General features: G+C 41.8%; 2 protein-coding genes across 4 annotated transcripts in view; one reads left to right on the top strand and one right to left on the bottom strand.

Annotated features, from left to right (window-relative positions):
- nf1a (neurofibromin 1a) overlaps positions 1–22,445 on the bottom strand; it is an 81,155-nt gene that overhangs the window by 28,638 nt on the left and 30,072 nt on the right. For all 3 annotated transcript variants that reach the window (XM_071914367.2, XM_071914369.2, XM_071914368.2), the window contains exons 27-35: positions 22,146–22,307; positions 21,761–21,858; positions 20,633–20,768; positions 19,459–19,521; positions 14,167–14,325; positions 13,586–13,683; positions 13,216–13,362; positions 11,761–11,907; positions 10,970–11,080 (exon numbers count right to left, since the gene is read on the bottom strand). In XM_071914367.2, the coding sequence (XP_071770468.1) occupies positions 10,970–11,080; positions 11,761–11,907; positions 13,216–13,362; positions 13,586–13,683; positions 14,167–14,325; positions 19,459–19,521; positions 20,633–20,768; positions 21,761–21,858; positions 22,146–22,307 (1,121 nt within the window). The remainder of the gene's footprint in view (positions 1–10,969; positions 11,081–11,760; positions 11,908–13,215; positions 13,363–13,585; positions 13,684–14,166; positions 14,326–19,458; positions 19,522–20,632; positions 20,769–21,760; positions 21,859–22,145; positions 22,308–22,445) is intronic.
- Positions 2,173–6,546, top strand: LOC139923577 (oligodendrocyte-myelin glycoprotein-like). Its single transcript, XM_071914385.2, has 3 exons — positions 2,173–2,533; positions 4,246–4,458; positions 5,553–6,546. Exons 1-3 carry the CDS (start codon positions 2,520–2,522, stop codon positions 6,544–6,546), a joined length of 1,221 nt encoding a protein of 406 aa, XP_071770486.1. The 5' UTR covers positions 2,173–2,519.

The raw sequence follows: 22,445 nt of genomic DNA, 5'->3' as shown, positions 1-22,445 counted from the left end.
GAATGGTTTTGTTTCTTACACAGCTAGACATAACTGTCAATAACAGCATAACAGCAATTAAAGGGGGACGTTTGTTATCAAGGTCTTCCTTAGGTCGTTTTCATATTAGGTATGATTGCTTCGTACTGTGCCTGAGTACGATTGCCCCCCCTCTCCACTCCCCCACCGCTCAGCTTTCACATTAGTAATGTTGTTCCGTACCTGAGTACACTTACGTATCTACACACTCCGATACAGTATGTGGCGGTATGCACCTAGTTGGTTTGCGATCCGCCAATTAACACAAAGAAGAAGAAGAAGAAGAAGAAGAAGAAGAGTACACTTGCGTCATCAACTACGCAACATTTGTTTATATTGTCGCTCCAGTGTAGAAAAGTGCGCCAATCACAAGACGTGATTGTATGTTTTCGTCTGCCCAAATTTCAAGTAAGCATTTTATTTCTTCAGTAGACCAGAGAGATCCTTTTGCGGTCATTTTCGCGGTCATGTTTTGAACGGGACAGTTATAGTATAGTAGTTAGTTATGACGTCACATTGTAAATAGCAGTCCACTTCCATGTTTCGGTACAGTAGTTTTCACACCTGATGCAAACCGTACCCGAGTACACATGAACCGTACTCGAGACCACCTTTTCAAGTGTACAGTACACAGTGTTCACACTAATCAAACGAACTGGACTTTGGGGTCAAGTGTACTCGGATCCGGGCCCGGGTCCCTGATGTGAAAGCGCCCTTAGTCCCAACCTCTGTGTACTTAGAAATAAGAACCTTCAAAATGGATTTTAATTGGAAGGCAAAACAAATCTGTATCTTTTAACTCAAACTGTGTTTTCCACTCATTAAATGGTATAATATTTCCATCCCTCACAAACTGTCCAACCTGTCAAATATACTTGCACTGGCAGGTACAGCAACTCAATGTCTTGCCAACTGCATTAAACAAAGGGCTGTACCAAAGTGGGCATGATGGTAAGGATATTGCATTCAAGGCCAAGTGTTTATGTAATAGTATTTCACAAGAAAACTGGATCAAAGGATTATCTATTTTAAAATTATCTTTAGGGTAATGCCAAAATACAGATTAAAAAAACTACAGACTTATTATACTCTAATATGATTTTCTCCTCCAGCCATCCTCCTGGTTTTATAGGCCTAGGATAAATATCTATCCTTGCATATCTTGCATTGTAGGCCAGATAATAAAGGTGATATCAGGGATGCCTAGTCCTACTCCCCACCTGGGTCTTGTAAAATAATAGCACATCGTCAGCAAAGAGGTGAGCTTTAAAATCATAACCACACATAAAGTCAGATTTTAAATTATATCTGCGTGGGTTGATAGGGTTGTTGATCAATATGAATACCTCCGTGTCATCTTTTTTCACCAAATCACCAAACTTTTCTACCTTGGTGTTCTCCTACAGCCAACCATGGAGCTTTTTGTGTACTACTATTTTTTCCTTTTTTACCAGTTCCCGCTATTTTACAGAAAAAAACAAAAACACCTAAAAAAATCAGCACATCACAATTTGAGAAAACATGCATGATAACTCAAGTACTTTTGGTCACAATAATTTAAAAATACCTGTCTCCACCAGTCCAGTGTGCTCTGAGGATAAAGAACTGTGTCTGTGTCTGTGTCTGTGTGTGTGTGTGTGTGTGTGTGTGTGTGTGTGTGTATGCAACACAAATGGGAAATGGAGAAAAAAAGGTGGTGTATTGTGTACAGTAAGTTGCATATAGCTGGCTGCTATGACGAATGAACAGCCCGTTTCAACAACTGAGAGAGAGAGAGAGAGAGAGAGAGAGAGAGAGAGAGAGAGAGAGAGAGAGAGAGGAGAGAGAAAGCGAGAGAGATCCTGATTATAAAAAGATTGTAGTCAGCAGTAGCCCCCTCCATCCCCACCCCTTGCAGCTCTTCCCTCCTCTGTTCCCTCCTACCGACCCTCCCCCCCCCCCTCCCCAATACAGCCCTTGCTTGCCTCATCAGCAGCAGAGTGAGCCAGGTCGGTGCTGCAATTCTTTTTCTTTCTCTCTCTCTCTCTCTTTCACTCTCTCTCTCTCCCTCCCTCGCTCGCTCTACCCCCTTCCATCCATTTCTCCTTCTCCCATCCCGGACTTGCAGTTGCATCAGGAGCCTGCAGAGGAGCGAGAAAGACAGAGGCTGACGCTAGCAGGCAGCCTGTTCGCTGCCATGCCAGGACGCCCACAACAGCAACAAAGAGCTTGAGACGCTACCTGGCCACAGCACAGAATAACACAAACAATAAAGCCCGAAGAACGAGAGAGGGAAAAAAAAAAAAAAAAAACAAGGTGAGAGAAAAAGACAAGAAAGACCTACCTTCACCGACGAGGGAAAAACGGGGAGGGGAAAGGAAAAAAAAAAAAAAAAAAACAACAACGGTCTGAACGGCAGCAAGAGGAGAGAGCCAGAGTCGAAAAGTAAAATATAAAGAAAACAGGAAAAAGAGCTGGAGGAGGAAACGATAGGAAAAAAGGAGAGATGACAGACTGAAAGGATGGAGAGGATGAGGTGAGTGATTTACAGAATGGAAAGACAACTTGAGAGCACATGACCAACACACACACACACCACACACATGCACACACCTGATTTCCAGGGCATTGAAATATTTGACTGCAGAGCATATTAACCCAGTAGACTGCAGTGTAGTGTAGCGCTGGCTCATTAGGGAACTACTATGCCTTGCTCCATCACTGCGCAGATATCAGCATCAGATATTCCATTATCTGTTTGGCAGGTCTTAATACCAACCTTGAAAAAGTGACTTGATAGCATTTAAAATGACATGAGGAGGAATTCGATGGTGCGGTACGCGTGGAAGGTCTAACTATGTTGAATACTCAACCGTTATCACTCACTGAAGGGTGCCACGGTATGAAGAAGTTTCTGGAAAGCTGCACAATTTAAGGGCGATAACGTGACACAGCAGTCTTTGCAAACACACCAACACACACGCGCCGCTTATGCTCAACAGACTCCTGCCTCTGCATCTGGGGACAGGCGGTCTGTGTGTTGTCCTAAATGAATTCAGTCGGCTCTCACTGCAGTATTTCCGAGCTGCCTTCCCCACTGGCGGGGCTTCAAGCCGGTCGGTGCTCAGAATGACTGGGACCCTTGTAAACTGCACCAGAGTGAGGCTTTCCAACTCCAGCACAGGGCAGTCCTTAACATAACCTGAACTGTCACAATGTCAAATGAGAGGAGAGCCTAAATTTAAGTGTACCGTGGGCGTCCGATATAATCGAACTGCCCTCCATTTGTACTGCTGTTGCCATGCATCAGAGGCTATTTTCAAGGCACTTTCTCAAAAGGATAAAATTAAATCAAAATGGTTTTAACTGGTATTAAATGGTGATGACAACTACATTTAAAAAAGCTCAGGATATGTACTACTTCACAGTAAGTGTAACTGTCTGAGCCAATGGGGGTATCTAGGTATTAATAGACCATCTAGAGGACCCTAGGTTAAATACCTTTGAACACTGTTGGCAAGCAGCACAACAAAGACAGTGATGGGGATGTAATGGGTCACCCTGCAGTTGACCTAGACATCACAGACGGCTGTCTAAAAGTATTCTGACATTCAACCTTAATTTACATTTTGCCACTGAATTGGTCTGAAATTTTCACAAGAGGACATGAATAGTAATTCATGCTCATGTGGAAGCGGTCCACTGAGAAATAGAGTATATCCAAAGGAGGGCAAGCACTCACTTTAACCTTGAACAGATTTCTTTCCTGTATTTGAGTTGGTTGAGGCAATGAGAGGGATGCAGAAAACTGTATAGAGGGTCCAAAACTATTCTACACTCAGTACCCAAATGATTACCTCGACCACTGATAAAGCAATGGAATAAATGTTAGAAATATGTTATGCCACATTAGTGACCCAAAATGGCACTTTGATGGTACTTTAAACCAATGTTCCAAATATACAACAAAAAATCCACCTATTCATCTAGTTGATAGACATTAGTACGCAATGTCAATTTCTACATTCGTCTTGGAATTCCCACAATAAAGATGGAATATAAAATACATTACACATAAATTGAGTGTACCCTTAACTTTTCTCCCGCTTTCCATTACTTCCTCTCCCTCCAATCAACTCAAGATGTCTAACCTTCTATCTTCCATCTCTCTCTCATGCTGCCTATCGCTTCTCAATCCCTTTCCAAATCTCCGTATCCTCTGTCTGGAATTCACTGCCCCCCGCCCAGAGCCCTCGCCATGCCTGCCTGCTCTGCTCCGTTGGCCTTCCTGCTTCTCCTGCTGCTGTCTGGGCTGCTGGGGGGCTGGGTGCTGTCCATCTGCCCCTCCATGTGCTCCTGCAACCGGGGACACCGCGTGGTGGACTGTTCTTCACGGGGCCTCACCAAGCTACCGCCTGGTCTGCAACACAACATCCGCTCCCTCAACCTCTCGTTCAATAGGTAAGCAGCTCCAGCTCTGCATCGCCATTTGGTTGCGGCCCTGCTCCACAGGTCAGAAGGCTAGACTGGATTTTCTATGTCCAAGTAAGAGGTTCCAGAAGGTGGAAAGTAAGGTCTAAAGCCGTGTTCGCACTGTGGGCAACGCCATCAACAAGTCACCAGAGATTCATTCGCTTCCTATAGAGTCGAGCGACCAGGGAAACTTGGCAGATGTGTGGATGGTCAACAAGCTTGTCAGTCGAGAAACGTTGGCCACAGCTGAACTTTTCATGGACATCAGATTTCCTTCCTTGTTTCCCTTCTGATTTGATTTAGTTTCATGAACAATAGTTCCACCTGGCAAGTGCAAAATGGACACGATGTTGATTACAGCCATTCAAAGCTTCCCGGTTCTTTACAGCTTCTATTTGAAAGACTACAGGAATAAACGTCTTAAAAATTCTGTTTGGAAAACTGTTCTTATATAGTAATGAGGTTTATTTCTGTTTATTGTTGATTATTGCTACCTAATTAGTGCTTTGTTAGGTTAGGGTGAAAATTAGGGCTGAATGATTTTGAAAAAATATCTAATTGCGATTATTTTGACTGATATTGCAATTGCGATATGATTTACTATATTAGAGGGAATGATCATTTTTACATCATTATTCTCATTTTCATTGAAAAACGTATTAAAATGATTATAGTGTGATTTTTGCGGGGATCTGTACCAAACAAAGATGTTTTCTTAAGTCTGTAGAATATGATGTGTAGGTCAGGACATCTCTGCAGCATGACAATATTTAATTTAAAATGGTATTTTGACACACATTTCGCCTTTAACAAATATTGCACCTCCTGCGATTTGAAAATTGCAGTAGGCCATATTGCGATTTTGATAAAATTTCGATTAATTGTTCAGCCCTAGTGAAAATAGAGCAACACTTCAACTGCTTGAAGTGTGAAAGTGGGGTAAGGAAGGTGGGAAGTAGATATAGACTGTGGTGTGGCAAGTCTAAATGGTATCTGTGCTGTACATCTGCTTCTGTGATACAGTCAGCTGGTTATAATATGGTCTTTCTCATGTCATTTTTTTAATTATCCTCTTCTGGCAGCTTGCTAGGTCTCGACAGCCAGCTAAGCCACTACGCCCACCTGCGAACCCTGGACCTGTCCTACAATCGGCTGGAGCACCTGCCCCCTGCCCTGCCCCGGTCCCTATGGGACATCCGAGCGGCAGGGAACCTTCTACGCTCCCTGGACAAAAATGACACAGCCTACCACTGGAACCTGCGGGTGCTGGACCTGTCGGACAATGAGCTGGAGAGAGTGGTCTTCATCAACAACACACTGCCCAGTCTCCACGCTCTCAACCTCAGTCACAATCGGTTTTGGACTGTGCCCACCAACATGCCACACAACTTAGAGACCATTGATTTGTCCCATAACTATCTGGTGCAGATCCTGCCTGGCTCATTGGATCGACTGCCCAGGTTGGCTCAGATCTACTTGCATGCTAACCGCTTCTCCTGGGTGTCGGAAGGGATCTTTGAAAAGTTGACTGGACTTGAGGTGATGACTCTTGGGGATAATCCCTGGGCTTGTGAGGAGGAAGAAAACATAACAAAGCTTATAAGTTGGGCAGAGCAGACCCAGGCCACCATCTTGGGTTGCCCCTGTTATACAAGGCCAACCTGTGGGCAGGCCCATCTGGCAAAACCTGGGAGGGAGCGGCATTTTGCCTCATACACAGAGCCACCGCTTGGAGCTGATACTAGAGATGTAGGGCATGATGGCCAACCTCCTGCAAGAACTGCAGAGGTCACTTCTGGTTACCAGGCAAAATCGGCACTTATCGAGACTGGGATGTATGGAGAAGAAAGAGGGGGTATGAATGAATCTGGGGACCAAATGCTGTTTGTCTGGACATCTGCCACGACTTTTTACAGTTTCTCCACACACACAAGCACAACTGCGCGCCCGCGCTCTTCTGCCAAGAAGCCCAAAATGGGAAACTCTCGGAACCGAGGCCACGAACTCCTCATCCAAACTCCACAAGCAGTCACCTTGAATATTTTAGTCATGGTGATAGCCTTCAACACCTTCTGAAACCACCTTGACTTGATGCATTACCAGAACACTTTACTCATTGGATTATTTTGGAAACTGAATGTATGGCCAAGAATGACCGAACATTGACTTAGCTCATTTCCGTTGTAAAAACTGTTTCCGACTGTTACTGCCTAAAATCACATAATCATAATGTCCATTCTGTCATCATTTCAACTAGCTGACCATCTACAAAGTGCAATATGACAATGTCTTTCAAATTCTTGTACATATAGATGAATGTACTATATAGACATACATGACATGAAAAATATTCAAAATATCCTGACACTCCTCAGTTGGTGTGGTAATGTCGATGCTGAACTCTCAGTATAATGCTTGTACATTGACAGACACTGCTGTATTTTATGCTTTCTTTGAGTTAAAAGACAAGAAAACCCATTTGGAATGTATTTACATGGTGGTTTGGGTAAAGTTTATGTTCTAAGGTAACTTTTCTTCACGTGTTTGGCATAACATTAGTGGAATAGTTGCTGCTACGACATCCCCTTTATATTTTACTTACATCACAGCGTCAATCAAGACCAACACATATAGCTCAAATTATACACTACTTAGACATCATGTTATACTTAGAAATATCCTAATTACAAGCCAAAGTGACAAATGACATAAAATGATGTGCGATATCCTATGACAAACTGAAATCAACACAATTCTCCACCAACTGGTCAGGTTATGTTTAAAGGTTAAATCAAACAACTTTTGCGGCACACACTGGAAACTGGTATAAAATTTCCCTCAAAGAAACAAGAAAGAACAAACTAAAAGGCTATGATATGTAGCTCATGGATGCCGTTGTACCTGGATGCACAGTCAATAGCCCTAAACCCACTGTGGCCTGTTAACAGTCAACGCAATCTCCTCCTCCACTTATACAGCTGAGCAGTCAGCCCTGTGTAATGGGGTGAACTCACCCTCGGGTGCTGACAGGGGTCGGTTTTGTCGTTCTCCCACTAATAGTTAAGGGTCCGATTCAGGGGTTTGGAACTGCCGTCCTTTGAGCAGGCAGTTCAGACACAATGGTGCCCTTTACTCCTGGCATTCATGTGTCTTGTAACCAGATTGGGTCCAGATATCTTTTAGCTGGATTACATTTACACCTGCCGTTAAAATGCGTCTCATGCAGCCACATTGGGATCGGATTCTCTTTCCCACGCAAAACGCAAATTGTCATGTACGTACATCACTTACACTTATATGTCCTATGGATGGTAAGTGCTTACAAACTGGCAAATTCTTGTATGATCTTTCTTTCAAAACAGAGGAAGAGATCGTGGACAATATGCATATCATGCACAACAGCGGAGGAGAAGGCTGCTAGAATACTTAGTTTACTTCCATTACAAGAGGATGAAGTGGTTTACTTCCATTTACATACTTCCTATGTGGATTGAAGATGCTTTGCATTTACACTACTTTGTTAATGTGGTCAAATGCGTTTCTAACCACCTTTGGAGGTGGTTTCAGTTATTGGATCTTCAATGTGTCTTGAGTGTATTTACTGGATTTGTTGTTTTTGTGGCATCCGATCACAATCTGATCACCCAGGACGCATGTTAATGCCACGAGTAAAGGGGGACAAAGTGTCTGAGGATTGCGATTGGACTATTGCTGTAGGCGGGACAAACAAATGGATGATGTGATCACAATGCACGAGAAAGTACTGTGAAAAAATAGCCGGAACTTAAACATTGATCTTGCTATTGAGGAAACGTTTACAAAAACGGGGAGCATGCCTGTTCTGAAAGCAAGGCAGTAGTCAGACTTAAAACCTTTGATTTGGTGGTTGTTTTGGATGTTCTCCCAAACTGATTTGGGAAGGAGGTTAATTTACCAGTTGGCTGGCCAACATCATTGCAGTTTGGGGCAAGCAGTGATGATGGTATCCTCAAAGGGTACCAGTGGTATCCCACTTGTCTTTTGAAGCCCTGGTAGAGGCAGATGTTAATTTCTGAAGTCTACATGACATGAGCTAATGTTAGATTCAGCATTACCAATACAGAATAGCTATGTCTTTTTAGGGGAGAGGGCTGCAATAGCCAGCCAGCATTTAAACAGAGTAAGTTTTGGAAGGCTTTGAGAGCTCTGATCTGGGGTAAGTCATAAAAGTGCCTACTTTTATGTATGAGAATAGAAATGGAATATTTTAAACAGAGTGAAATTCAAATATTTTAAGCATATGTTGCCTGTCCTTTAAAATATAACACTGAATTTCATTACGAATATGCAAACATTTCCTCACCGACACAATAGCAAGACAATATGGCATTAGAACAGACGGCTACCTATTACATTACCTAGTCTATTACCTGTTCCAGTATAGCAGACGAAATGAGACAGTCCTGCATGATCTAATGTTGTTGTGCTATATTCAGACTATGTCCAAGAGAGTGAATGTTTGTGTTATATTTCTCAGGCCCTCCTGTTCTGGCTTTAAGAGCTTCAGCAGATCATGAGTACCATGGCTGTGTGACTAAGATACTGAACATGGAGAAGGCAACTGAAGTGGCTGTCAGTCCAAGAAGACACAGCATTAGGGCTTGGACTGTGTCAGGTTCCAGCAACCGACATTAAATGTCTTGGTTGGGTGGTGTATGCCAGTAAATATCCCCCTTTCTCATTTAGTGTCGCAAATTAATGCATGTAGTTGAAGTATTTGGCTACCTTAAATCTGAACTTGAGGAAAGGAGTAGGTTTAATAATGAGCAGAAAGTTGACAATATATTGTGCAGAGACAGTTCGTAGTTATGAAGCTGACAGGGAGTGGTTTCCATGCCAACAGGCAGGTAGGACCTGATGACAAAAACCCTGTTTGGAAGCAAGATAAAGGATTTGACAACTGCCTGAAGGTACTAAGATGTTGACGCTTCACAATGACCAAAAAAAAAGGAAAGAAAGATAAATTAAGTTATAGGATAATAAAAAAACATATTAAAGAAAAGCAGAACAAAGTGCTTTAAATAAGGGTTAATCTGTGATTTCCAATCTTGAAGGTTGTTGAAGGTTCAAACAACAAAACAGAAGAATAAGCAATATAGGCCGGGCCTAAGCCAATCAAAGATAGGGCCATATATGCATCAAATACTCATCAACTATTTTTCTGTCACATTAGGCATTTTAAATAAAGGTTTATTGATAGTTGCATGGGCTTGGCAGTTTGTTGAACAGCTATACAAATGATCTCATTTACTGAAACTCATCACCGATGATGAAATGAGGAACTATGTGTCACAAAATACACACACACAGAGAAATGATGTCGATTATGGTCAAGAACCCAGGTCCTTCCCAAAAATGACATCAAGGAAGAGTAGCTGGCATTTAACTGAGGAGAATCTACTGAGTCACTTTAGATTTGCAACACATAGCCTACCCAGAGGAAGGAGACTACAACATGCCTCCAAACCACATCTACTATATACTGTGATCACAAACACAGCGCCTCAATTCTACAACCTAATCAAGTTCACATTTCAAGGTGCAGTAACACCTAATCATTTTTACTGTTCCATAGCGCAAAATCACCATAAGATATGTGCGAGGGTTTCAATACCAATGACTCAACAAATACTTTGCCAAGTGCTGAGATTTCTGGCTTTCAAAACTCACATTTTCAACTGGTCAACAATGGAGGACAGTGCTACAAGTGAGCAACAGGTGTTGCAACACATTTCAGCAACAACGGCTAAAAAGCCTTGTTCTCAAGCCAAAAAAGCAAATGACAAAGCAGTATTATTATTGTAGCATATTGTGTGGTGATATATTACCTCTTCACTTGACCTTTCTGTGAGATCTCTGCTCTCATTAGGTAGCTTACTCCTCTCTAATGGGAAAATGTAACTTTATTACTTTGTCAATTCCAGGCCACCAAAGCTATGCTAGAGACCGGTCCATGTTGTTGCAATTCCTTTGTCACCAACAGAGGTTGCTCAGTCATAGATTACTTCATGCCTCTTTAAATACAAATTGGTGATCTGTTAGAAGTGTCGTTTTTAGGTGGAGAGCCTGAAGATACCCTGCTACGGTTCTAAGAGGTGTGTAAAAATAAGCACTTGGTGATGCTAAAACCTCCATTACTACACCCTTCAGAGAAAGGCTTACATCTTTTTCAATTAAATCTTGTATATGAGGAAGGCTAATACAAAACTCACGGGACACTGACCAGATAATGATCACAACAATAAAAGGTAAATGCTACACTGCTCAGAGAAATTAAGCTTGTTGAAAGCAAAAAAATAATGCTTCAACCCTTGACGGAAAGATTATGTGCGCGTGTGTGATTTCCTACTAAGCAAGACACTCTGCATCATCAGTCTATTTTAGAGCAAGGCGGTTAACTGGACCTGCTGCCCAATCCGATTTGTAGATAGAGGTAAGATGGGTGCCTGCCAGGCCTTACCTGCGAGCCACATAGTAGAAGACCGGGTTGCCAGTCTTAGAGGTGCCTGCCTGGTAGAAGATATTGAGGGTCTTCAGGGCCTTGAACTCCTCCTTCTCATGGACCTGGTGCCTGGAGGAGACAAAGGAGAAACCACAAAGCTCAGGATCTGTTACCACTTCATTTACTTGACAGGCTGAATGACTGTCAAAAGACAGCAAGTCAACCAAAATCCCGTAGCACAGCGTGAGCCACAATACGGATACGATAATATGAAACTTTAATGATCCCCGTGGGGAAACTGTGTCGCGGCAGCATCAACATAGTAACAGGATAAAGTGAGGGAAAAATAGAATAGAAATAAGAATATAGCAAATTGGGGGGTATTAAACATCTAACACAACTGACAATTCCCACATTTCAAGATCATATTAAGTCAAAATGTTTGAATGAAAAGCATGAAAGAAGATATGAAATACAGCATTATGAGGGTGTGTAAAAAAGCTAAAAAGTAAAATAGCTACTGAGCCTGAAAATATGTGCTATATGAAAATATACGCAAAAATTACATACAATTTTAAATAAGTGAGAAAATATAAAAATATCAATATATACAACATACAAATGAGAGAGAACATGAATATACAAAGAAAACAAATATGTGAATATACAACATACACATGATGTGCAAAATGTGCATTAGCAGGTCTAAAGAAGGCCACACATAAAGAGGATCTCTGGCTTGGTGTGCATGAGAAACTCGACTCGACGAAAACTAGAGACTTTATGTTACAGGCTGCTATAAACCGTACCTGGTCATGAACTCCTCAAACTTGGAGCTGGTCAGGTTGAGACTGGACCAGTGGGTGTCGGCCACGGGTTTGTGTTCAGGAGGCCCCAGGTAGGCCAGCAGGGTCGCCATCTTATCAAAAGGTCGCCTGCCCACTGCCTTGTGGTCCCTGGAAAGAGAACACGGAATTTCACATAGCATTGATGTTGAGAACATACAAACTATTCTTCAGTCTCTTCGGACCCTCTGGAACCACCTCAAGAGCCCCTAAAAGTCTGCCGACCCCACTTTGAGGAACACTGATTTAGAGGCCTGCAACTTGTCTGTGACTGCTGCATGTAGGCTATGAAAGTGTGTTTAGTCTCAAACTGAAAAAACAGTAGCGCTTGCAAGTACAGTCATATTTTTGGGTTATACCAATAAACCTTAAATTGTGTAGAAAAATATTCCTATATCACCATTCTGACATTTCAGTACACTTCCCACTTGATATATACACAACTCAAAAGAAATTTTAATTTTGAGTATTAGCGTATCTCAACTATTATATGGCAAAACAGTCTTCTATACCCCTTGACACACTCTTGATAAGATAAAATGTAGAAAAAAGATCAAGTGTATAAAATAAGCTCTCTATTAAAAACAGTAAAAGGAACATGGGAAACAAAGGCAGATAGTGTATGTTAAAATATGATATTTGATGTTGCTTGTTCAATCTTATTAAGCATTGAAATAAAGGGATGCACCAATATAATTTTTTATGAATAGTACGAATTATGTATCACTGAATACCAAGCACTGACCTGATCCATCACTTTTACTGCACAATATAGACTGTAGCATTAGCAAGTGTAGAATAAACTATAAGAAAAATATGTACTGTATCAGCCAATATTTCACAAGAATATCAGTGCACCCCTTCATACAAGAATGAATTATATTTTAGGGAGACATAACAGTCACAACCATAACACAACAACACTGTAAATTCACTGTTGCTTGTGTGTTTTATATAAGGAAGCTTATAGCATAGACTACAGTAAATATATATGACATTTATTTACTCCTAGTTAGATTTCAGGTCAGTGTCTCATGATTGCAAGGCATTTCTGTGGTCCATTAAAGGAATACACCACATTTTTGGTAGTCTGTTGGTCAACTTAAGTGTTAGCATGGAGCCGATCACTCACCATAGTGCATGCTAAAGTGTTAGCATGGAGCCTATTATCACTCAACATAGTGTATGCTAAAGTGTTAACATAGAGCCTACTATCACACAACATAGTGTATGCTAAAGTGTTAGCATGGAGCCTACTATCACTCAACAATCTTGGTGTATTTCTTTAAGCATCATATGGACTGTTACCTGCAGCAGAAATATATGGGGTGTTAGCCTGTTCTTTCACCAAACTAAGACAGACAAATGTTCCACTTGATAAAATCATCTATTCCACACTATTTCTATGTGTTTCCAGACCTGTTGCTGGAGAGGTACTGGCCAATCCTCTCCTGGTTGTTCCACAGCAGTCGGTGGAGGGCCAGCACATTGCCGTCGCTGATGAAGGACAAACTGTGGTTGACAGAGTCACTGGGCGGCGAGTCAGACGCTATGTCCAAGAAAAACCTGCAGGAGCATGGGGGGAGGGGGCAGGGATGAAGACCTTAGACAAGGCTCCTACTCATTTCCAATTTTAAAATTTCAGTTTTTTCCAGACTTATCATAAACACGCCCCAATGTTCATGAACTAGCTGGCTAGCTAGCTATATTTTATATGTCCATATGCGAGGAACAGTCAGTGAGCTACTATTTAGCGGCCTTTGTAGGGATCATGTTCCAAGTGCCTTACCGCCTGGCTGAGTCAAAGTTGCTCTTCACAAAGTCATTAAAAGGCCTCATGTGCTCCTCTTTAGTAAACAAGACATGGTTGGCAATGCTCTGCAGGATCTGAAGGAAAAAGACAGGGAATATTGAATATTAAAAGGCAATCCTAAAAGAAAGTACTTTGGGCTGCACTGCCATTTTTCCATGTTTGTTCTGGTCCAACCTGCCCACTTCTGAACAGTCCCTCTCTGTGTTATGTCCAGCCCCAACATCCTGTTCCTACCGGAAATCCGCCAAATTACGAAAGCAAGACAACATCGAAATGCTGTTTCTATTTGACTTTTAATTCATTTTTTTGGGGGAGGGCAAAATGACTGTATGAAAGGCCATTCAGTTTCCAAATCATGACTAAGGATGTCTCTGGCATGATACCTTATGAAGACGTACAGTCGAAACGTTGTGGAACAGATGAATACATTTGGGAGCACTGGAAGCAGTGCGCGGTGTTTCCTGATTGAATCCACTTTGAGCTGCTATACTCCAGCACCTGCTAAAAACCTGATTGGAATATACGTGTCTCTCTTCTCTTACGCTCATCTCCTTTACCTTGGACATGAGTTTGAGACCCCGCTCTATCCTGGGCAGGGGCTTCTTCTCCAAAATGCCGGCCTCATAGGGGGACACAATTGCTGGGTTGACAAAGCGCAGAAACATGGCACTGCCCACCGCACCGATGCTGTTCTGAGGGAACCGCTGACTCACCACCTGGATAAAGACGGATGGAGAGGGGGGCGGAGGGAGAGAAAGGGGAAACGAAAAAACAATGGGGAAATGTAGAATAGAGGGGGAACAGTAGAGCAGGATTTGAGGAGGGGATGGGGTTTGAGTAAAGGGAAGGAGAAAACAAGATGGATTTCAACACATTAAGGAGCAAAAAAGATGAAATGATGTGAAAAAGGAGAATAAAAAAAAATGTAACAGGGAAGGGAGCAGAGTAGGGCGAGACATGGCCAAAAACGTGAAAGGGGTTGGGGGGAACAGTGGGTTCAGAAGGAGGAACAGAGGAGAAAGACACATGAAGAGAGATTTGGGAAAACAATCAAAACTCATTTTGGGCTGTAACAAGAGCAAGGAAAGTTCTCACTACAGTTAAAGCCAGCCAGAGTAAGAGAGAGAGGCGGATGAAGACACGGCAAGACAAGGAATCCAACAGTCTCTTCTCTGTTGGGAGAAATGACAAATCATGTGGTGAAGAATGAAGAGTGTAATTCATCACCGCAAAAAAGAGAAGATGGGTGACAGGTGCAGAGCCATGAGTGGTGGAGCGAAGCAGTGAATGACCCACACTGGTGACCATCCAAACATATCACAGAGCACACATCGCGCCTTGCTTTGGGGGAAAGCAGGCTTGTGTGTGACACATTCCAGAGGTGCAATAACTTACACACGTAACGTCACAAGTTCCATGATCGGACACGGTCTTGCCAACGCTGGCCATTGACAACTTTCCAACAAGTCAATAAATACGTTTTTCTAAAATCGATATGTGTCTTTCTCCTGTGATGAACGATTAGTGATGCAGCACAAACCCCCCCCCCCCGCCCCGACTCAAATCCCCAATTCTATTATCAGACCTGCAGCCAAGCCCATACCTGTGAGTGCTTAATGGCCGGTACTGTTCCCCCTTCTTCCCCTACTATCTATTGACAAGACATGGATCTGGGCTGTAGCAGCGGCCATTAATACGAAGCTTAGAAGATGGGAAAACAGAAGTGACCACAACCGCAAATTGCTCATTCAGCGCTTGTTTAGACAGATGCACCTATCCGACTTCAGTAGGCAATCAAACTGACTTTCTCCTGTGAAATAAGGGTGTATTGTTCCAAAAGGGTAAACCTGAGATCAAATTGTCCTGTGAAATAAGGTTGCATCCTTACGTTCGCAGGAGAACTTCAGGTAAAGAAGCACATCGGAAGGGGACGTGTCCGATAAAGGAAGCACTGACGTTAACCCACAGAACAAATACCAACATGCATATGCAAACATACTCGCATACAAAGACATTCACTGTCCCGACAATCCAGGATTCCACCTATGGCTTCAAAATCACTGATGTGATGGTATTGGCAAAAAATGTCAAAACCACCTTGCATGGTATGTAGGTATGTTCTCATGCATACAACAATTCCAGTGCAAATGGACAACTGAAGCATTTCTTCCTATGTAAAATCCAAAGAGGAAATACATACACCTATGCTAGGTCCTGAGTAAATTGTAGTGCAAAATGCACAAAAGTAGAGGGCTTGTGGAAAGAGATGGACCACACAATGTTCCCAGAAGATAAGTGACTTCATGATCATTCAACTGAAAACTGGATTCCCCAGAATTTATCTGTGAATTCAATCAGCTCAAGCTCATATCCTGAGGGGGCCTGCTGCCCCTAATTAAATCTCTATTAAACTCAGCCCAGACTTTATATCACCAAAAACAAAGGTTCACACAGGTTCAAACTGCAGTGAGGTCAATCATAAATCAGAGAAAGAAAGGATATGTTTTTGTTTTTTCAAAGCAGAACATATTATTTAGCTACTGACCCATATCTAAAATACATATACACTGAAATGTGGATCAATTGTAACTAACGCTATTCACACAAAGTGGACATTTAATGGCAAGAAGCCAGATTTTGTAAATTATTAGTAATCAATTTTAAGATTGACATTGCTGACTAAGCTATTCAGTCACCTTAATGACAAGCAAAATGGCTGAATATACAATGGTATGCCAATCAAGGACAAATAGGCCCACAGTCAAGCAAAATTGACTATATACAGGTACCTGCCAAAATAAAAAAAATAAAATAAATAAATAAATGTATATATATATATATATAGATATATATAGATATATCTATATATATACTGTATATTGAGAGTAGGTCCCCACAGTCATTAACCAATTAACATCCTATCATGCTTAGAGTCATGTAAAAATGCTGGCAGAGCCAGTTGCGTATCATTTTGGCTACTCCTTCACTCAGCACTGAAGCTGCCCTTTGTCAAGGTTGTAAACCATAACTTCAAAAATACTGATGCAGGCAAGCGCTCAGTGTTAGTGGTGCTTAACCTCAGTGCTGCATTTGATACTGTAGACCATGGTAACCTCACTGATAGATTGAGGCAGTGGGTCGGTATTTCAGGGACCGTCCTGGATTGGTTCTTGTCATACTTGACTGATGGGAAATTCCTTGTGCCCATTGACGGCTAGGTTTCCTCACAGTCCTCGATCACATGTGGTGTGCCACAAGGCTTGATTCTTGGACCAATATTATTCTCCCTGTATATGCTCCCTCTATGTCACTAATTATGCAGCATAGCATCACCTTCCATTGTTACACCGATGATATCCAGCTGTACTTCTCAGTCAACCCGAGCAAACTAAATAAGTTGGCCTCTCTGCATAGTTATTTAACAGATGTCAAGGACTGGATATGCAAAAAGTTTTTACAATTAAATTCTAACAAAACTGAAGTCCTTTTGATAGGACCTGAGCACACATCCAGCCAAATTCGACCTGCCCTCAGTCCACTAAATCAGCATATAAAGCCTGCCTCCAAACATTGGACTGAGCCTTAACTTTGAGACATATAAGAAAAAAGCCTGTTCAGTCATGCTTTATTCATCTCAGGAACACTGCAAAAATTACATACGTCTCGCATTTCAGCGATACAGAGAGGATTATACATGCTTTTATCTAATCTCACCTTGATAACTGCAATATCCGGTCTTAACCAAAAAGGCTCCAGCGTGTTCAAAATGCTGCAGAAATGCTTTTAATCAAAACTAAAAGTCGGGACCATATCTCCCCCATGTTAGCATTTCTTTACTGGTTGCCTGTCCGTTTTAGAATTAATTTTACTGATTGATTTTAAGGCTTTGCAAGGACTGGCCCCTCGTTATCTTTCTAAACTTTTCATGTCTTATGAGCCTATGCGTAGCGCGAGATCCTCAGGCAGGGCACGAGAATAGAGAATTTCTTTACGGAGGATCAATACAGATCCAATATGCTGCGGACAAACAGTCATGTAGTCAGATGAGTCATCCTTCACTCAGTTCTCAACAAGCGGACAAGTAAAGTATATGTATGAGTAATGCTACAAGAAGTTGTAGGCATGGGATGTAAACTTCTTTTGCACGCTGTAGGTGAGGTGTAGATTCTATGCCAAGATGCACTGAAGCTGTTCTGGCAGCTCATGGCTGCCCAAGGCCCTATTTAGATACTCAGTACCAGTGGTTTCTTTATTTTGGCAGTTATCTATATCTGAAAAGAGTCCAAAATGATCTAGTATTCAAATCCATGTCCTGACGCTGGCACAGCTTCGCATGAATAGCAAAGTTCTTTACCATGTCAAATTTAACAGCCACACATTGATCTAGTTCAAAGTTGTCTGTCAAAACCTGTTAGCTATATAATAAAGGTTAGGCTACAAAAGAATAGAAATAAACTAAGCAAATGGCAAACTGATATAGGAAATACTGTATTACTTTCTGCAGAGAGAGAGAGAGACTGAGAGATAGGACTCTGATTATTTCTGCATCCTTATCCACGGCTCAACAATAAGCCTCGACTAGTGTGTCATCTTTTACCTAGCTTCAGTTCATCGTTTTCTCTTGGTCTCCTTCAACAGTGTTGTATGCACTGCAGCAATGCAGGTGAATCAAATTGCAGCCCAGCAGTGTTGCAACTTTCCACGCTGGTGGTTCCATCTAGTGTTAGCAACCGTCCAGATGCAGATGCTCACTGCAGGAATATCTGGCCTCATTGAGCAGCACTCAGCGACAGCAGCCAACCCACATCCCAAAGCGCTACCCTTCAAGCCAAGCTACCTCTAGACGCCAGTAAGAGAAAATCCACCCGAAAACATCACTTACCTCATTCTGATCATCCTGGGCAACTCAATCATTGCTGTTATTATGAACAAGTTTTATGTTTGTTTAAACTAGAAGCCAAACAACCGAGACTAAACTGTGACATAATCTGCTGAAACTTTTTGGACATGTTCCAAAAGCAATGAATGAGAGACTGGGAGATACTATAATTTATCTTTTTGCTCAACTAGCAAAACCGTAGTAGCTTTTTAATTATTTAGGATGTCACACTACGATGATACACAAGCTTTTATAAAAAAATAAATAAAACATTAGCATGGGGTTAATGTGGTTTTGTGGTTGCAAATCCAACCTGAACTGCAAAAGGTGATTAAAAAACTGTTCCGTTTTAGGGTGAATTTTCACTTTCCCATTCAGATACCAGCCCAAGAATCCAACCCATGACATTAGGAGGCCAGTTTTTTCAGAACATTTCATCTAAAGCAAATTCATTGTCTTGTGTAATAACATGTCAGGTGGGGGTCCTCTACACTGCCTGGTGGTGGTGGTGTATGTGTGTGTTTGTGTCTGTGTGTGGAGGAGGGGGGGATTTTATCCTTTGGATCAGGATGAGATGAAGCAATATGATTTAAAACAACATGGATCATTTCCAGTGCAGATGAAATGTTCTGAGAAATAGTCTCCTGGAGTGCAAACAGAGAGATCAGAAAGAAAAGAGGGAGATATCATGAGAAGAATGCCACTGGTTTTTGGGAGTTGTTAATTGAAAATAATAAATAAAAATGGAAGCAACTTGGCGCCAATATTAGTACAATGATTTTAAAAGAGGGTTGTACACAAACTTGGATATGGAGAAAAGAATAAAACATTTCCAGAGAAACACCAAATTAAAACCAAATTTTAAAAAAAATGAAGAAAAAAAAAAAATCAAATGAGGAAAATGCAAAAAAGGCTTTTTTGCTTTAGGGGGAAAAGTGGCTGAGGGGAAAAACAGATTCTCTGAACTTACTGCTTTTTTGTTTTCCTTTTTTTCTTTTACTGTTGCTTTATTCAGTAGAGAGTGGCAAGTAGCCTACAGAACAGAGATGAGCACAATCATGGTCACAGCACCAGCTACACACACACGCACACACACACACACACACACACACACACACACACACACACACACACACACACACACACACACAGGTAGCACAGCCCTAACCACTGGAGGCGTAAACACACATTCACATCTTGGACAACATTGGCAAATCTTTAATAACTGCTGTTACAAAAGTTTTCGTCACTGCTCCCAAGGTATTTTATGCGTGTCCATGCATGCGTTTGCGTGGTTTTACTTCAGCAGACTATATTAGTTTGTGTGTGCCTCCACATGGTGTTGCAAATGGAAATCCAACATGGGGAATGATTAACCAAAGATGGTACCGGAAAAAAAACACAAAATCTGCATCACTTGATTCATTTTATATTAATATTTGATTGATATCCCAAACCAATTTTTTGGGGGTGTGGGCATAAACCATTTTGAATTGGCAACAAATTAAACAACATTAAGCTGCAATATAACATTGGCTATTCATTCAGTTTGTATGTATGGCTGTTGAGCATGAGTGAGCTAAGCTGTGGAGCATCCTTTTTACCCTTGTAACGGCATGGTAGCAGCAATGTGAGGCTGCTCATCAGACATTTAGGTGGAAACGGCAGAAAGTACTCAATGGTGTGCTTTCGTATAAGGCAGTTTGTCTAGTAGAAATGGTTTGCATGTTGCAAGGGTTAGACCGATATACTGGTTTGCCGACATATTGGGCCAATACTGGCCTTTTATTAAAAATAGGATATCAGTCAGTCGGTGTCGAAAAAACATTTGGGGACATGAAAATTGCTGAATTTAAAGATGTTAGATACTGTTAGCTTCAATTCAAAAACAAAGGTTTCAGTATCAAAACTCATATCGGTCAAACCCTACTGTATGTGTATGTAAGTTAGTGTCCTAATGCACGTGATTTGAGAGAGCAGTGAGTTCAGCGGCGTCGGGGAAACCTCAGAGTGGAGAGGCAGTAGCTGAAATGTGCAAGTGACAGTGCACACACACATACAGATGAAGGCAGAGGGGGTCGGGGTGAGCAGCTGGTGGCCACGTTGGGGTGTGTGGGGTGGGGGTTGGTTAGGGGGTAGCTTACCTGGTAGAGACAGTGGCAGACGCTGCGGAGCTGCGGGGGGAACTCGCTGGATGAGCCGATGATGGCCTGGAAGAATCGGTCGGTGATCTGCAGCAGGTTCCTCTGGTTCTCCTCCAGGTTCTCCCCTTGCTCCAGTCTGCGGAGAGAGAGAGAGAGAAGGAGCTCCAACCAGCGTGCCTTTGACAAGAACTGCCGCCTGACAGCTATTACAAATAAAAAATACATTTTACGTTCGTATCTGTTCGGGTTGGATGGGGGAAAATAAGTCTCCATTCACTCCAGTTATTTTAGAGAAGGCTGCTATATTGACCATACAAATTTCCCCAGTGTTTCAACTGACATGAGGGTGAAAATTCGGAGCTATTCCTTTAATGAACCCCCAACCCCACATTTTTTCCATCGTCCTTTAACATGGAATATCAGTATATCAGACTGCATATCACTATCAGACCGTGTGAGCAATAATCTTACATGAGTCTATTGCCAACATTTCTAATTGTTGTAAATACACATATATATGTTTACTGTGCATCACTGTTCGTCTGTATTTAGCTTAGGTTAGCCAATTAGCAACCTAAGTGGATGCAAAAAAAAAAAAAAAATGAAACAAGATGACAGGCACACGGACATTTTCCAAGGCTATGCATCTAATAAAATTCACATACAAACATTTCACGCTGGCTATAGGATTTGATTTGGTTTTGTCGAGATTATTAGGGCTACTTTAGACTATAAGACACTCTTCTGATCACCTTTTGATATCTGTAACACTACACCTTTTCATGTGGTCACATAACCACCGACAGCTGCAGCGTCAAGAGTTCACAGTAGTCAGAATTTCTAATAATCTATTGCAAGGTTTTTAATGTTTTGTGGTTAAAATAACACATGCAAACCACCGAATGGAGACATTAAAATCAGTTTCAATATTATACATACATCACAACCCCAAAAAATACACTATAGTTATAGAGTACCAATTTACTTGTGGTGCTATAAATAACATTGATACTGTGTATTTGTACATTTGAAAAGGCCAATAAATTTGACAATACTGCATAAAAAAAAACACTGCATTCTCTTGTTTAATGTTCTTTCATGTCACAACGGTCATGCAGGTAGTTTTACCTGGTGGGGTCCACCTCAAAGCTGATGTTTTCCGCGGTGGTGATGACCCCTCTTAATAAAGGTTCCAGTAGCTTCTGCAGGTACGCCGCCCCATATACCTAACACACACAAAGGAAACCACACAGCATCCAATAAATCAAGTGCATTCAATCTTACAATAAATGCGGTTTCAGAGGATTTTCCACCCGGACAAGAATACAATTCTGGGGGAAACACTGACTACTTTCATTTTTTTGGCATGAAAATGGTCAAATTTAAAGATATTGAATATTGGCTATCTTCAGTCTTCAAAGACCCATATTGGTCAGAACCTGGACTAATACTCCACCCGGCGTGACTAATTCGACTGGAAGGGTACAGTGGAAGTGTGTGCTGTGTTCTCTACCTTAAAACAGAAAGTCATTATTTTGCTGGCCAGGCTGTTGCCTCTGAAGAGCGTCTGCATGGAGTCGGCCAGCTCCACCTCCTTGGAGAACATGTTCCACAGGAGCTGGTAGAGCAGGTGGCGGGAGTCGAACAGCGTCACCAGCACCCGGGCCAGCTCGTCCTGGAACACGGTGCATGCAAATAGATCAGGCGGATTTCGGAATGCATTTTACATCTACTTGGTATCAGCTCACATCCGCAGATATTATTGATGCCATTGCTGTTTAATATGCAAGGGCAAATAAACCCAATATAATTA

Source organism: Centroberyx gerrardi, chromosome 6, assembly GCF_048128805.1.
Source record: "Centroberyx gerrardi isolate f3 chromosome 6, fCenGer3.hap1.cur.20231027, whole genome shotgun sequence".
Taxonomy (NCBI): Eukaryota; Metazoa; Chordata; class Actinopteri; order Beryciformes; family Berycidae; genus Centroberyx; species Centroberyx gerrardi.
Note: the sequence above shows the minus strand (reverse complement) of the source record. Positions and strands in the feature narration are given on the sequence as shown.